This window comes from Phyllobates terribilis, unplaced genomic scaffold (assembly GCF_046119375.1).
Source record: "Phyllobates terribilis strain yellow unplaced genomic scaffold, ASM4611937v1 Scaffold_3__8_contigs__length_932513732, whole genome shotgun sequence".
In the NCBI taxonomy this organism is placed as follows: Eukaryota; Metazoa; Chordata; class Amphibia; order Anura; family Dendrobatidae; genus Phyllobates; species Phyllobates terribilis.
In genome coordinates this window covers 660,555,365-660,573,469 of record NW_027362763.1, presented here as the reverse complement: position 1 = coordinate 660,573,469, position 18,105 = coordinate 660,555,365, and the positions used below count along the sequence as shown (strand labels likewise).

General features: G+C 46.2%; 1 protein-coding gene across 1 annotated transcript; it reads left to right on the top strand.

Annotated features, from left to right (window-relative positions):
• Positions 1 to 5,284: 5,284 nt before the first annotated feature.
• On the top strand, positions 5,285 to 17,566 carry LOC141258267 (potassium channel subfamily K member 16-like). The gene is made up of 5 exons (XM_073673289.1): positions 5,285 to 5,791; positions 10,605 to 10,719; positions 12,302 to 12,468; positions 12,560 to 12,725; positions 15,464 to 17,566. The coding sequence occupies exons 1-5, from the start codon at positions 5,579 to 5,581 to the stop codon at positions 15,679 to 15,681; spliced, it is 879 nt and encodes a 292-aa protein (XP_073529390.1). The 5' UTR covers positions 5,285 to 5,578; the 3' UTR covers positions 15,682 to 17,566.
• Positions 17,567 to 18,105: the final 539 nt, after the last annotated feature.

Sequence of the window (18,105 nt, the reverse complement as noted above, 5' to 3'; positions counted from 1 at the left end):
TTATTCTGTGCTCCTCTTAAACCTGTCCTTTGCCTTCTACGTTACTTTGTGCTTCTCCTCCTAGACCTGTCCCCTGCCTTCTACATTACTCTGTGCTCCTCCTCCTACACCTGTCCTCTGCCTTCTACATTACTCTGTTATCCTCCTCCTGTCCCTGTCCTCTGCCTTCTACATTACTCTCTGCTCCTCCTAAATCTGTCCTCTGCCTTCTACATTACTATGTGCTCCTCCTCCTGTCCCTGTCCTCTGCCTTCTACATTACTCTCTGCTCCTCCTAAATCTGTCCTCTGCCTTCTACATTACTCTGTTCTCCTCCTCCTGTCCCTGTCTTCTGCCTTCTACATTACTCTCTGCTCCTCCTAAATCTGTCCTCTGCCTTCTACATTACTATGTGCTCCTCCACCAAGACCTGTCCTCTGCCTTCTACGTTAGTCTGAGCTCCTCCTTTTAGGCCTGTCCTCTGCCTTCTACATTACTCTGTGCTCCTCCTCCTAGACCTGTCCTCTGACTTCTACATTACTCTCTGTTCCTCCTAGATCTGTCCTCTACCTTCTACATTACTCTGTGTTCCTCCTCCTAAACCTGTCATCTTCCTTCTACATTACTCTGTGCTCCTCCTCTTAGACCTGTCCTCTGCCTTCTACATTACTCTGTGCTCCTCCTCCTAGGCCTGTCCTCTGCCTTCTACATTACTCTGTGCTCCTCCTCCTAGGCCTGTCCTCTACCTTCTATATTTCTCTGTGCTCCTCCTCCTAGACCCGTCCTCTGACTTCTGCATTACTGTGTTCTCCTCCTCTTAGACCTGTTGTTTACCCTCAACATTACTCTGTGCTCCGCCTCCTATACATTGCTTCCTGCTCCTTCTTCTAAACCAGTCCTCTTCCTTCTGCATTACTCTGTGCTCCTCCTTCTTGTCATGTCATTTGCCTTCTACATTACTCTGTGTTCCTCCTAAACCAGAACTCTAACTTCTACATTACTCTTAGCTCCTCTTTCTAGACCTGTCCTCAACTTTCTACATTACTCTGTGCTCCTCCTCCTAGACCTGTCCTATGCCTTCTACATTATTCTGTGCTCTTCCTTCTAGACCTGTACTTTGCCTTCTACATTACTCTGTGTTCCTCCTCTTAGACCTGTCCTCTGCCTTCTACATTACCCTGTGCTTCTCCTACACCTCTCCTATACCTCATACATTACTCTGAGCTTTTCCTTTTACACCTGTCCTCTGCCTTCTACATTATTCTCTGCTCCACCTCCTCCTAGACCTGTCCTCTGCCTTCTACATTACTCTGAGCTCCTCCTTTTAGACCTGTCCTCTGCCTTCTCCATTACTCTGTGCTCCTCCTCCTACTACACCTGTCCTCTGCCTTCTACATTACTCTGTTCTCCTCCTCCTGTCCCTGTCCTCTGCCTTCTACATTACTCTGTGCTCCTCCTCCTACACCTGTCCTCTGCCTTCTACATTACTCTGTTCTCCTCCTCCTGTCCCTGTCCTCTGCCTTCTACATTACTCTGTGCTCCTACTCCAAGACCTGTCCTCTGCCTTCTACATTACTCGGTGCTCCTCCACCTAGACCTGTCCTCTGCCTTCTACATTACTCTGAGCTCCTCCTTTTAGACCTGTCCTCTGCCTTCTACATTACTCTGTGCTCCTCCTTCTCCTAGACCTGTCCTCTGCCTTCTACATTACTCTGCTCCTCCTTGATCTGTCCTCTGCCTTCTACATTACTCTGTGCTCCTCCTACTACACCTGTCCTCTGCCTTCTACATTACTCTGTGCTCCTACTCCAAAACCTGTCCTCTGCTTTCTACATTACTATGTGCTCCTACTCCAAGACCTGTCCTCTGCCTTCTACATTACTCTTTGCTCCTCCTAGACCCATGCTCTGCCTTTTACATTACCCTGTGCTCCTTCTACACCTGTCCTCTGCTTTCTACATTACTTTGTGCTCCTCCTTCTAGACCTGACCTCTGCCCTCTATATTACTCTCTGCTCCTCTTAGACCTGTCCTCTGCCTTCTACATTACTCTGTGCTCCTCCTCCTAGACCTGTCCTCTGCCTTCTACATTACTCTGTGCTCTTCCTCCTAGACCTGTCCTCTGCCTTCTACATTATTCTGTGCTCCTCCTCCTTGACCTGTCCTCTGCCTTCTACATTACTCTGTGCTCCTCCTCCTAGACCTGTCCTCTGCCTTCTATATTACTCTCTGCTCCTCCTAGATCTGTCCTCTGCCTTCTACATTACTCTGTGGTCCTCCTCCTATACCCATCCTCTGCCTTCTACATTACTCTGTGGTCCTCCTCCTATACCCATCCTCTGCCTTCTACATTACTCTGTGCTCCTCCTCGTAGACCTGTCCTCTGCCTTCTACATTACTCTGTGCTCCTCCTCCTAGACCTGTCTTCTGCCTTCTATATTACTCTGTGCTCCTCCTAGACCTGTCCTCTGCCTTCTACATTACTCTGTGGTCCTCCTCCTATACCCATCCTCTGCCTTCTACATTACTCTGTGGTCCTCCTCCTATACCCATCCTCTGCCTTCTACATTACTCTGTGGTCCTTCTCCTAGACTTGTTTTCTGCCTTCTACATTACTGTGTAATTCATCATCCACAGATGTCCGTGACTCTCACCCATGTGTAGATCTGCACAGGTGCACTTAGTACGGCAGAGTAAAGTCCTGTTTTGTGCCGGCGTCTATTAACCAGAAGTGAAGCTGGTGCATATGCATGACAGGACTTTGCTCTGCCCTACTAAGTGCGCCAATGCTTCAACTGCACATGCGCAAAATGCACAGAGATCTGTGGATGACGTAGGACGGGAGAACATCAATTCTGCCAATAGAGGAGGTGCAGACCACTGATGCCCATCGGAGCGGACTATGCTGATTAACACACGGCACGGGGGACTTATAAAAAAAAATGTTTTTGCTCTATGCTGGGGGGTTGGTGACTTACATACAGGTTGATGGACTGTGATGATAGACCCATTACAGGTGGTAGCTTTAGTTTATATTGGGAAAACCTAGGTCATTTTAATTATCATTCAGTGTCAGGGATCAACACAGAGGAACGACCCCGGGGAGATCACGCGATATCTCACTGTGCCGTCATGCTGTCAGTATTTTGTCCAGAATCGCGAGCACATGATCCAAGCTACTCGCTACTTGGATATCGGCAAGCGACCAGTGAGAGTATGGCGTCACACCTCTGGGTTCCAATGCATGGAATCAGTGTTTACGCCCCGTACCGTCACTGTTAGCTTCACAATAGCCCGATTATTAATATTATCTGCCACCCCCAGCCGAGTTTGAAATATAATACAGGCCTGGCCGGATGCCTGCGTTTTGGTAGCGTATATGGCTTCGGGGAAGGGAACGATTACAGAGCAAAAGAAACAAAACTATTAAATTTTAGATTTAATCCAAAAGGGAGGCAGTGTTTAGGAAAAATATATACAAGGATGTTACAAAGGAGACATTAAAATACATAAGCAGTTACATAAAATAAACAGGATAAAAGAAGAAAAACTTACACTATACGATCGCGGAAACAATTCAATATAGGTGGAGGAGGGGATCCCCAGTTTGATTATGCTGTTATCGAACAGGACCCGTTGCTTATACCCACCTGGCAATGAGTGTTTCTGTAATGTCCATGAGTTCTCTTATACCTAAGATCTGTCCACACGCCCCTTGTGGTGACATCATGGGGGCTGGTCTCCAGCCTGTACATTTTTATTAAGAAACACTAACTTCTGCGATAACTCATCGCTCGATGATCGCACAAGCCTGCAGACGACGTCATTTTTTCCCTTATGATTGTATCTTCAGTCAGAGTCCACACACCACATAGTTTCAGTCTGCTATTCTGGTGTTTTTGCGCTACAGCTCCATGTAGCGTTTTTTAGCGGCAGAAAAAATATCCCTATCATTCCGTCGCTAATTTCAGCTCTAAAAATATGCGTCCCGTTATTGCCGGACGTATGGAACTCACAATATTTCATATCGGAGTCGACCTGGCTACGGCTGGTGGCTGGGAATTGTTTGTGAATGCCTTTGAACTTAACGAACCATTTCCTCTTTCTTCCAAACTCAGGCCTGGGAGAAGGTGTGAATCTATCTCAGGTCTGTGTTAAGAGGAAATATATTTGCATTTTAGTTAGTTGTAACACTTCATGGCTGGCATTTGTTTGTGTAAGGCCTCCCTCATGACTGTGTTAATTGGGACTTTTGTGCTGAGCAGAAGGGGAAGAATGGTCAATATCTGGGTCAGGGAAATATGGAAGAACATTTTCAATATTTCTCAGTACTTCACTGACATTCAGCCTGTCATAATTTCCATTGTCTGTACTTTATGGAGCGACATCAGAGTCCTAGAAATACTGCAGCACACTGATGTATTTTTTAAGTGCAGTAAATAGGTCTAACACTAGGTGGCAGTGGTGTACGGTACATAGCTGAATGATAGAGGTTGCTGCTTGTTGCCAGTGGCATGCTTCTGTGTAACAGCGCTCCTTGTGGCCAGATGTGGTAGTACTTATATCTTGAATTTTTTTTTCACCTATTCCTGGCAGCAGAACTGTGATTTTTATCTCCTTAAAACTTAAAACAGGAAAAGAAAGGTGTTTACTTTTCCCGTATCAATGTAATAACAATGGTTTCCTTCAAGCTATGGATTTCACTGATTCTTTTGCTTTCTCCAGTGACAAATCCATGACAAAACAGAATTAATACCAAAGTCTGGATCATTCTCATGGGTATTTTATTTAGCGTTGACACTGAATTGTAATTATTATTAATAGTACTGTGTTAAAAGCAATTAATTTATGTTTGCAATTCCCCTCCTGACCACATGGAGTGCTATTAAGAAACATCTGTGTGCGACAGGAGGCAGAGACACTTCCCAACAGATATCAGTACAATGCTCTTTATCTCCATCTAGTGGTAAATATACTTATTGCACACAAGTTGTTTTTTTTTTTTAATCTTCAGCGCCAGCTCGACTCTTTAATTCTGGCCAAACAGATGTGTCTTACAGTCACACAGTAATGGTTCTATTCAGAAACCAAAATGTCACCCTGAGCGGGGATCCTCCCCCTTTATCTATTGAATGTGCATTACTTACTCCCAGTGACAACCCTTACCTGCGATGATCTATATGCCATGACTTTTAGTAGCTAAAAATTAACCAGCTTCCTTCCTGGGCGACCAGCTGAGTGGTGCTGTAGGAGGTCTGTTATCTCCTTGGGCAGATGATTCTCCCCATTATCAGCAGGACACTCGTGAATCCAGGCAAGCAGAAGAGGACACCGGCCTGCATCAGCTTCATCTTCTGACACTAGACATGGTCGCGATGTTTCATGGCAAGATCTTCGAGAACGTCTCGAAGGAGCTTTTTGGGTTTCACGACAACTCATAAAAGAGGAACCCTGGGATGAGGAGGAGGCGGATGTTCTCCCAGGACTCCTGATGTTCACGCTCAGATGAGGTATAGTCTTCATTTCTGAAGAGTGCCACTCGAAGGATGGATCTCTAGCTTATGCTCTACTCTCCTGGTGGTGGTGAATAGCTTGCAGCCATGGCTCAGTTCTTCTGGTGTAGCCGGCAGACCATGTTGGCCGTCGCCTTGTCCTTGGGATATTTCATGTACCTGTTTATGGGAGCTATGATGTTTCAGCTGCTGGAGAAACCGGCCGAGGCCAACTCCAGAGACAAGTTCCAGCTGGCCAAGTTGGGTTTCCTCCAGAACTACACCTGCCTAGATGCTGGAGCCATTGAACAATTCGTACAGGTATGATGACTACAGCAGCAGCCTAGTCTGTGACCGCTCTGTCCATCTTTCCTTGTAGATAGGCCTTTATCAGCTCTATACTTCTGGACACAGCAGTTCTTTCCATTCTTTGTTCAGGTTGCAGGTAGAACAGTATCTTAAATTCCAACCATAAATTCTCAGTTGGATTGAGGACCAGACTAGGGTTTGGCTTCTTCAGGACGTTAAACATTGGTGGATTAAGTCTCTGCAGCTTTGCACATCTAGAGGTGACATTTTGCCCCTTCTTCTTTGCACTCTCGCTCAGTGATTGGATGGAGACATCTGTGATCAGCAATTTTCACGTCTTGTCACAGATTCTCTGGGATTTGGGTCCGGACTGCGACTGTGCCGTTCACACACATGAATCTGCTCTGATCTAAACCCTCCCTTGTAGCTCTGACAGGATGTTTAGGGTCGTTGTCCTGTTGGAAGGTTAACTTATGCCCCAGTCTCAAGTCTTTTGCAGGCTTTCCTCCAGAATTGTCCTGTACTTAGCTCCATCTATCTTCACATCAGCTCTGACCAGCTTCCCTGCCCCTGCTGAAGAAAAGCCTCCCCACAGCATGATGCTGCCTCCACCATGTGTGACAGTGGGGATGGTGTTTTCAGGGTCATGTGCAGTGTTAGTTTTCCACAACACATAGCGTTTTGCATTTAGCCCCAAAAGTTCTAGTTTGGTCTCATTTGATCAGCGCCCCTTCTTGTCTTCTACATGACACATGAAAGAAGGTGCTTTGGTCAGATTAGACCAAAGTTGAACTGTTTGTGGTAAATGCAATACGCTATGTGTTACAGAAAACTAACACTGCATATCACCCTGAAAACACCATCCCCACCATCACACATGGTGGTGGCAACATCCTGCTGTGGGGAGGCTTTTCTTCAGCAGGGGCAGGGAAGCCGATCAGATTTGATGGGAAGATAGATAGATAGAGCTAAATACAGGGCAATCCTGGAGGAAAACCTGTTAGAGGTTGCAGAACACTTTGCACTGGGGCGTAGGTTCACCTTCCAGTAGGACAACGACTCTAAACATCCTGCCAGAGCTACAATGGAGGGTTCAGATCAGAGCATATTCCTGTGTGTGAACGGCGCAGTCACAGTCCAGACCCAAATCCCAGAGAATCTGTGACAAGACGTGAAAATTGCTGATCACAGTCGTCTCCATCCGATCACTGAGCGAGAGCGAGTGTGCAAAGAAGACGGGGCAAAATGTCACCTCTAGATGGGCAAAGCTGGAGAGACCCCAAAAGACTGCAGCAGTAACTTCAGAGAAAGGTGGTCCTACAAAGTAATGACTGAGGGGCTGAATACAAATGCACAGAACAATTGTCAGATTTAGATTTTTAAAAACATGTAGAAAACCTTGTATCATTTCCTTTACATGTTACAAATACTCGCCACAGAAAATCCCAATAAAATACATTTTAGTCTGTGAGTGTAACATAAAAAAATATGAAAAAGTTCACAGGGTATGAAGACTTTTTCAAGGCACTGTATTTGTAAGCAACTTTGCACTATTTCCACGCTAATATGAGTCCTCCTTTAATCTGTGTCCTCCAGCACTGGGCTTAGACATGTGTATAGACTGCACACAAGGTGGCGCTGTACTATGTAAGGAAATGTCTAAACTGCCATCAGCAGAGCCTGGAGCTTCATGAATGGGGGGCGAAGCTTCTCCTCTATCTCTAGTCCAATGGATGAAACCTTCTTGGGAACAGTTTGAGGAAGGACATTTCTGTTCCCCATGACTGTGCCCAGTGCACGAGGTCCATAAAGACAAGATTGTGGGAGCTGGTTCTGTGATAGAGCTGATCCACTACAATGGGCAAATGTATCTGTCCCTGATTCCAAAACTGGCGAGGTGCAGCGATGTCCCCGGGGACTGATGGAGATAGCAGAGCGCTGCACTGGAACATCTCCATCAGACCCATAGATAATGAGTGGCATGGTGGTGCTCCTACAGGACCACCGCTCTATTTACACTTGGGACACAGACACCCCACCCCATGATGGATGAGACCCCCATCAATCATATATCTATCACCTCTACTGTGGGCTGGAATTATTCCACCCCTTTAATTTCTTCCTTCCCTTGATCCTTTCGTATATTATATTTTTATCAAAACTCTGACACTGTTCTCTGCAAAACATTCACCAGGCTGCAGATTATCACACAGAATATTCTCAGGCTGCAGATTATCACACAGAATATTCTCAGGCTGCAGATTATCACACAGAATATTCTCAGGCTGCAGATTATCACACAGAATATTCTCACCTGGACATTCCGACCCAGTCATCCTCACCCGCACATTCTCACTCAGATGTTCTCACACACAACATTCCCACTCAATCTCACATATTCCCACTCAGACAATCTCACATATTCCCACTCAGACAATCTCACATATTCCCACTCAATCTCACATATTCCCACTCAGACAATCTCACATATTCCCACTCAGGCATTGTCACAGTATTCTCACTCAGATCTTTTTACCTAGACATTCTCACATAGAACATTGTTACTCAGACATTCTTACACAAATCGTTCTCACCCGGACATTCTCACTCAGATGTTCTCACACAGAACATTCCCACTCAATCTCACATATTCCCACTCAGACAATCTCTCATATTCCCACTCAGACATTCTCACATATTCCCACTCAGACATTCTCACATATTCCCACTCAGACAATCTCACATATTCCCACTCAGACATTCTCTCATATTCCCACTCAGACATTCTCACATATTCCCACTCAGACATTCTCACATACTACCACTCAGACATTCTCATATATTCCCACTCAGACATTCTCACATATTCCCACTCAGACAATCTCAGATATTCCCGCTCAGGCATTGTCACAGTATTCTCACTCAGATCTTTTTACCTAGACATTCTCACATAGAACATTGTTACTCAGACATTCTTACACAAATCGTTCTCACCCGGACATTCTCACACAGAATATTCTCATCCATGCATTCTCATACATATCATTTTACCCATGACCTTCCCACACAAATCATTCTCACGCAGAATATTGTCACATGAACATTTGCATCCTGAATTTCACAGGGATGTGCCCGCCCTGGACATTCTCGCACAGAACACTCTCAACCATATAATTTTTTCTCATGACCTTCTCACACAGATCATTCTCATCTGGACATTCTCACACAGAATATTCTCACATGAACATTTGCATCCTGAATTCCTCCTGGATTTGCCGCCTTGGACAATTTCATGTAGAACATTCTCATCTGGACATTCTCACGTTGCTTTCCGTGTTATCCCCTTCCTCTTTACTGGAGGAGCTTCTGCCGACCCTCCTCCCGCCACCGTCTCTTCCTCTTTGTCAGGCGCCATATTCTGATGACAGTGATACTTTGTTGCAGTCGAGAATCTGATAGATTGAACCCTCCTCGCGTTCGCAGCGTCTTGGCCCCTTTATGTCACATTTCCCTGCAGAATCTTCACAAAGGTCATTGAGATAACATTAATACCGGCTGCCAGCAGGGCGGGCCGGGTGCCAGCAGGGCGGGCCGGGTGCCAGCAGGGACTTAGGTGGCAACGAACCTGTAAATACCAAAGACAAATAAGATTTCGGAGCGGGGTAAACACGATGCGACCGAGCACAACACCCCGAAATCAAGAGCTGGTCAGAGGGCAACCTGCAGGGATTTGGGGACTCATTGTGGTGACTATGAAATGCGTCCTAAGTAATTAACCAGACAAAGGAAGCTTCTTCTTAAAGGGCTTAAGAACATCTTTATTTGTAAATCATGAAAAATAATAAATCAATATAGCAAAACATCAGCACAAATGGGGGATGCAGATGAAGAAAAGGTGGGTACACCTGTCAAGTAACGTATGCGGCACACTGTATATACCACATAGGGTCAATAACATCATGCATATCTCAATAAAGACATAGTGTCAATACATCATAAAGTAAGAACACAAATCACATGTGATATTTAGGGATAATAAATATTCAGTTATATATCAGTAAATCGCAGCATAACTTGCATTAAAAAAAAGAAAAATATAAATGAACTATGTATATGATGACAAAGAGGAGTAAAGGTAAAGTTACCTGCAAGTGCACCAAACCAGGGACCCACCACTCCCGACGCGCGTTTCGCAATGAAATGCTTTGTCCAGGGCTATCTAAATACAGCAAGATGACCACATAGACCCACTGAGCTGTCCAAGACCACCCTGGTGCATCCCACGCCCTGCTGAACCATAGAGGAAACTGTAGCCCTCCATGGATATTAGATCTCTAGCGATATTAACCCCTTCATCACTTAAGACAGCCAGAGATAATACATATTAAGTACTGAGCCACTTTAGCCACAATACATCTAATAAGTGCACGGAGAGACCACCAAAGTCTGAAATGATGAGAAACTGGAAAGTCCAAAAATGATGGTCCTGGGAGGACATGACCTGCAAAGGATAGCACTGGGAGCAATGGCAGCGCGCGAGGTTAATGTGGCCACGGTGGAATATGGAGCCCCCCCTCTGTGCAGCCCACCATATTATACGGGTATAGGGTCTTCAGAGCTGACGATCTAATCTACAAACATACCATCCAACATGTAATGATGCAGTGGTGGTCCTGTTCAGGGGACCGCACAGCCTTCTGTCCACAGGTCGTTCTTCCCTGCTATGAAGCCCATTGTGACCCTGTAGCTTCTCCAGATCTAGTTGATTCCTGCATTATTTAACAGGATGGATCTCCAGATGTGAATTCTCTCTTCCCATTTACAGATCATCATGGAGGCCTGGGACAAGGGGCTGAACCCCAAAGGGAACGCCACCAACCCCAGCAACTGGGACTTCAGCAACTCCTTCTTCTTTGCTGGAACTGTCATCACTACAATAGGTAAATCCACCGGTCACTGGAGGTTCCTTCCCCGCCGGTCATTGGAGGTTACTTCCCCTCCGGTCACTGGAGGTTCCTTCCTCTCCGGTCACTGGAGGTTCTTCCCCTACCGGTCACTGGAGGTTCCTTCCCCTCCGATCACTGGAGGTTCCTTCCCCGCCGGTCACTGGAGGTTCCTTCCCCGCCGGTCATTGGAGGTTCCTTCCCCTCTGGTGACTGGAGGTTCCTTCCCCGCCAGTCACTATAGGTTGCTTCCCCGGCCGTCACTGGAGGTTCCTCCCCTGCCGGTCACTGGAGGTTCCTTCCCGGCCGGTCACTGGAGGTTCCTTCCCCTCCGGTCACTGGAGATTCCTTCCCCTCTGGTCACTGGAGATTCCTTCCCCTCCGGTCACTGGAGATTCCTTCCTCTCTAGTCACTGGAGATTCCTTCCTCTCTGGTCACTGGAGTTTCCTTCCCCTCCGATCACTGGAGGTTCCTTCCCCACCGGTCACTGAAGGTTCCTCCCCCGGCTGTCACTGGAGGTTCCTTCCCCTCCAGTCACTGGAGATTCCTTCCCCTCCGGTCACTGGAGATTCCTTCCCCTCTGGTCACTGTAGGTTTCTTCCCCTCTGGTCACTGGAGGTTCCTTCCCCTCCGGTCACTGGAGGTTCCTCCACCACCGGTCACTGGAGGTTCCTCCCCTGCCGGTCACTGGAGGTTCCTCCCCTGCCGGTCACTGGAGGTTCCTCCCCTGCCGGTCACTGGAGGTTCCTCCCCTGCCGGTCACTGGAGGTTCCTCCCCTGCCGGCCACTGGAGGTTCCTCCACCATCGGTCACTTGAGGTTCGGCCCCCCCCAGTCACTGGAGGTTCCTTCCCCAGCGGTCACTTAAAGGGCAAGAACACATTAAATGTACGGAGACTGGGAATCATAAGCTCCGTTTACCCAAAATGCACCACGGAGGCCATTGTGGGGGAGGGGGGGTATAACATTTCTCCAAAACTAGATCTGAGTCCTGAAGTGAGTGTTACTTCTGTTCTGGGGAAAGATGAATGACAACCAATATCATAGAATCATAGAATGGTAGAGTTGGAGGGGACCTCCTGGGTCATCTGGTCCAACCCCCTAAATATGGCCGCCACGAGGTCCAGGGAAGTCAGGCGTCTGCCTCTTGTGTCCGTAAAGGTTGTCACACAGTGTTTTCGGCAAATTGTAACTTTTTTAACCATTTGGGTGACTCAGGGATCTATAGGACTTGTCTATGGTCTTTGAGGATGATATTACTCAGTGGAAACCATCATATTAGGCTGACAATCATGGATGTGTAATAAGCCGTGATCCTGATTGGCTAATTAACCCAGAAATAACCAACAAGTCATAATAGGAATGAAGACAAAGCAATAATACGATTTGTCAGCAGCCGACCTGCTTGTTGATGGTTTCCAGAGAGCATTTGGTATTTCTATAGATTATGGTAATTAGGATAAAGTGCAAAAATAACAGACGTGAATAGATCTATTAATAAAGGAGAGGAAAGTTGTCATCCCAAAAATGACTTTAGCTCTCATTAACCCATTAATGACCTTGTCCTGTTTCCCTCTAGGTTACGGTAACTTGTACCCCAGCACGGTGGCCGGTCAGGTGTTCTGCGTCTTCTACGCACTCTTCGGCATCCCCCTTAATGTGGCGTTTCTCAACCAAATTGGTAAAGGCTTGAACGCCCATCTCATCGCCCTGGGCCGGTGCTCGCAGGATCCCGACGGCTCGGGGGTAAGTGCCCATGTGTACAGTGCTCTACCGGGGTCACATAGGTGTCACAGCCGACCTGGGCCGACAATGACCGCATGTTTCTGCTCCGCAGGTGATGAAGGTGATGATCATCGGTCTGTTCCTCACCACCGGCTCGCTGCTCTTCCTCGTCTTCCCCCCCATGATCTTCAGCTACGTGGAGGGCTGGAGCTACGGGGAGGGCTTCTACTTCGCCTTCATCACGCTCAGCACCATCGGATTCGGAGATTACGTGTTGGGTAAATATCAGCGGCGAATCCGAATCTAAACATTCCCATTCCCAGGGCTCAGTCACTACACTAAAGGCTACTACTACTGTGCAGCAACCTGATCCAGCAGGGGCTGCTAGGAGGTGTCTGCAGCTCTGGATGTGACTGGAGTTTATGATTCCAATAACTAGAGGATAAAGGGACGGTGCAGTCCAAGATGGGAAAAACATGGCTGCTCTCTTCAAAAAAAAACAGCACCACCCCTGTCCACAGGCTGCGTGGGGTAACAACTACAAAAAAACAGCCCAAAATAAAATCATTCACTTCTTTATTGATACAAATATATATCTAAAAATGTTTGATTGAAAGGAGTAAGTGAAACAAAGGCGGGAACCACAGGGAGCCTCCAAGAAGTCAGGACAGTGTGCCTGCACGGTGAGCTATTTGTATCCATGCAGGGACGCAGCACTGTGCGAGCAAATACATAAACCTCCTCAAAGGGGACAAATAATTAGGTCAGTTAATGGAGCAAATCCTCTAATGATTCGCCCTTAAAAAGAAGCAGACGCAGAACACAAAACACGCACCTGAATGCATTAAACCAGCGCTAATAAAAACAGATGTCTCCAGCGATTTCCCATGTAAGCAAAAGCTGTGAGAATTACATCTCCTGGTGTGTAAAATATCAAAAAAGTGATACAAAAAATATACACATAGAAATTGTGGAATATATTCTACAAAGTGAGGGCAATCTCTCAGCGGCCATTAGTTATAAAAAGTGACATATGGAAACATGCTTTAGCAAAGAACACACCCTGAGATACATTTATAAAGCAAAGAATACACACTGTTATAAATAGCCGCCGGTGCTGTCACATCTATATCACGTAAAACGCGCGTCAGGGGTGTTTCTTCACAGTTGCACACAGGTTATTGTCCTTCTCATTACCTGTACAGTGTGTATTCTTTGCTAAAGCACGTTTCCATATGTATTCCATTGTGTGGAATTCCTTTTATAACTAATGATCGTTGTGAGATTGTAGGGTTTACTCCACAATCTATATCTATGTATATATACAGTCTTCTAACTAATGGCATTGTGAGATTGCCCTCATGGTGCTGCGTCCCTGCATGGATACAAATATCTCACCCTGCAGGCACACTGTCCTGACTTCTTGGGGCTCCCACCTCTGTTTCAATTACTCCTTTTTATCTGATTTTAGGCAACCATTTTTATATATATTTGTACCAATAAAGAATTACGTTATTATATTTTGGCCTGTGTTACTCCTGAGTTTTTGTAGGGGGTATTGCTTATTTTTAGGAGTGCCTTTTAATATTTTGGGTCATTTATAGGCATTTGGATTGTGTGTGATATTGTGGCTCTGCACCATTCACTTTAATGGATCTGGGCTGCAATACCAGACACAACCTTTATACAGGGGCGGTGCTGTTTTTGGAAGAAAGCGGGAAAAACGCAGAAAGTTGAATGTTTAGTTAATGTGTTGCACGCAGACTGATTACTGCAGAGGCGAGCGCAGGACATTTCTCCGCAAACATCTTTATTACAAAAACTGCGGCGGTAAGGGTTAACAGAGAAATAAAGCGGAAAATAGAATGAAAGCTTGGTTTGAACAGTCAGTTAGTGACCCCTTTAAATAAAGTAATTATGCCAATATACTAGATGCAGCTTTGGCTGTGACTGGAGGAGAACAAGACATGATGTATTCATATTACAAATCATTACTAAATGTAACTGGAGTATAAGACATGATTATAAGTGTTTACCCCACAAATAATCAGAGTACCGATGCAGCTTTGGATGTGATTGGAGCACAGAACATAATCAGAGTTATGGATGCAGCTTTGGATGTGACTGGAGTACAGAACGTGATAAAGTATTTATACCAGAAATAACCAGAGTTATGGATGCAGCTTTGCATGTGATTGGAGTATAAGACATGCTTATAAGCATTTATACTGCAGATAATCAGCGTTATGGTGCAGCTTTGGATGTGACTGGAGTATAAGACATGATTATAAGTATTTATACTGCAGATAATCAGAGCTATGGATGCAGCTTTGGATGTGATTGGAGTATAAGACATGCTTATAAGCATTTATACTGCAGATAATCAGCGTTATGGATGCAGCTTTGGATGTGATTGGAGTATAAGACATGCTTATAAGCATTTATACTGCAGATAATCAGCGTTATGGATGCTGCTTTGGATGTGATTGGAGTATAAGACATGATTATAAGTATTTATACTGCAGATAATCAGCGTTATGGTGCAGCTTTGGATGTGACTGGAGTATAAGACATGATTATAAGTATTTATACTGCAGATAATCAGAGCTATGGATGCAGCTTTGGATGTGATTGGAGTACAGGACATGATTATAAGTATTTATACTGCAGATAATCAGCGTTATGGTGCAGCTTTGGATGTGATTGGAGTATAAGACATGATTGTAAGTATTTATACTGCAGATAATCAGAGCTATGGATGCAGCTTTGGATGTGATTGGAGTACAGGACATGATTATAAGTATTTATACTGCAGATAATCAGCGTTATGGTGCAGCTTTGGATGTGATTGGAGTATAAGACATGATTGTAAGTATTTATACTGCAGATAATCAGCGTTATGGTGCAGCTTTGGATGTGACTGGAGCACAGCACATGGCTTCTTATGGACGATGTGTAGATACAATCTGTGCCATGATGGATACTTTTATTAATGTGGTTTTCCCGCCGTTCCCAGGGACCGATCCCAACAAGCACTACATCTCCATCTACCGCAGCCTGGCGGCGCTGTGGATCATCTTCGGCCTGGCCTGGCTCGCCATGGTCTTTAATCTGGCAGCCGAGATGGTGGAGAAGCTGATCCACCTGAGGATACACAAAGCCCAGGTGATGGCGGAGGAGGCGGCCGCGCAGAAGGCGGAGGAGCGGAGCGTCCAGCGAAGGGTCCAGATCTAGGGGAACAAAGATGGAGGCTCAGGACTAGATCTCCACCTACAGAACCAGCCTGGAGCATGGGTGGTAGGGGAGGACTGCCCAGCCATGACATCATCACAGCGCCATATTCGATGACATCATCACAGCGCCATATTCAATGACATCATCACAGCGCCATATTCAATGACATCATCACTGCGCCATAGTCGATGACATCATCACTGCACCATATTCAATGACATCATCACTGCACCATAGTCGATGACATCATCACTGCACCATATTCAATGACATCATCACTGCACCATAGTCGATGACATCATCACAGCGCCGTATTCGATGACATCATCGCAGCGCCGTATTCGATGACATCATCACAGCGCTGTATTCGATGACATCATCACAGCGCCATATTCAATGACATCATCACTGCACCATAGTCGATGACATCATCACAGCGCCATATTCAATGACATCATCACTGCACCATGGTCGATGACATCATCACAGCGCCATATTCAATGACATCATCACTGCACCATATTCAATGACATCATCACTGCACCATGGTCGATGACATCATCACAGCGCCATATTCAATGACATCATCACTGCACCATAGTCGATGACATCATCACTGCACCATATTCAATGACATCATCACTGCACCATGGTCGATGACATCATCACAGCGCCATATTCAATGACATCATCACTGCACCATGGTCGATGACATCATCACAGCGCCATATTCGATGACATCATCGCAGCGCCGTATTCGATGACATCATCGCAGCGCCGTATTCGATGACATCATCGCAGCGCCATAGTCGATGACATCATCACTGCACCATAGTCGATGACATCACAGCGCCATATTCAATGACATCATCACAGCGCCATATTCAATGACATCATCACAGCGCCATATTCGATGACATCATCACTGCACCATAGTCGATGACATCATCACAGCGCCATATTCAATGACATCATCACAGCGCCATATTCGATGACATCATCACTGCACCATAGTCGATGACATCATCACAGCGCCATATTCGATGACATCATCACTGCACCATAGTCGATGACATCATCACTGCACCATGGTCGATGACATCATCACAGCGCCATATTCGATGACATCACACCATACAGAAGCCATCTACACTGTGGAAACGGAGTCTTCGCCCCTCCCCAATGGACTATATCACCTATTATCACACCAATGGGAGTAGCAGAAGTTACCTCTTGGGCTGTGGGTGGTGACTAAGGGGTTAAAGGTTGGTGCCCCAAATGACATTAATAGACCAGATATTGGGCAATCATCTCTTAAAGGGACGCCGTCATCAGAGGGACGCTCGGCAGGAGGTCACCGTGATGCCCCGAGGCGCCCGCCGGTCTATATGTGATGCGAGTCTATGGGGGCGCAGGACGGTTCTGATAATAGTGGAGAGTTTCCTGATTATTAGGGATCTGTGGACCCTCGGACCCTACAATGATATTATCAGATGATGACGGCGTCCTCTAGAGGGCGCTGCTCCAGCTGGGGACATAAAATGCTAAAAAAGAAATTCTTCTATTGTAGATACAATAACGCTCATCATTTACTGTCAGAGAATGGAAGCAGCGACTACTAATATCCAGGGAGTCACAGCTGAGGGTTTGTTACAATGTATCCAGTCTGCATTATCCTCTGTGATCCCAACATCAGCACAAACCTCCCTCCAGTCTATAAAGCTCATCTGCACTGTTACATTGTAACAGCCCCGCTGCTGTGTGCGCAGGACCACATACAACAGGGTTGTCAGCCATTGTAACAAACCCTCAGCTGTGAGAAATATTAGACATTCAGCCTCTGGATAGTAAGAATAATAGGTCCATTCACTGAGAGCGAGCGGAGGTGTGCAGAGACCCCCCATAGAGGAGGGCGGTGGTCTCACTGTCTATAGACCTGTAGAAACCAATAAACTCTTATAACCCTCGCTCCTCCTGTTACCTGTGCGGGAGGGAAGGGGTTAATCAGGAGCAGCCGGAGCTGAATGGAAAGGTAAAGCATCTGCTGCAGATAAGAGGCGGCAAATATCACCGGACCCCGCGAGCCATCATCTGCGATATCTGTCCCCCACATTCATTACCATTATACTTCCTGCAGCGGACGCACCGTCAACAAGGAGACGACGCCGGGGGACTGCTGTACCGCGCGACCTGCAGCGAGAGCAGCAGCCACCACCTAATAATACTGACACTCGGGGTACAGGATACTAACACTCGGGGTACAGGATACTGACACTCGGGGTACAGGATACTGACACTGACACTCGGGTACAGGATAATGACACTGACACTGGGGGTACAGGATAATGACCCTGACACTGGGGGTACAGGATACTGACACTGACACTCGGGGTACAGGATAATGACACTGACACTCGGGTACAG

Excerpts from the sequence above, each read along its gene's own strand:
- LOC141258267 (XM_073673289.1), top strand. The coding sequence starts at position 5,579 with ATGGCTCAGTTCTTCTGGTGTAGCCGGCAGACCATGTTGGCCGTCGCC. Across the intron at positions 5,792-10,604 it reads CCATTGAACAATTCGTACAG|ATCATCATGGAGGCCTGGGA; the intron begins GTATGATGACTA and ends TCCCATTTACAG. Across the intron at positions 12,726-15,463 it reads ATTCGGAGATTACGTGTTGG|GGACCGATCCCAACAAGCAC; the intron begins GTAAATATCAGC and ends CGCCGTTCCCAG.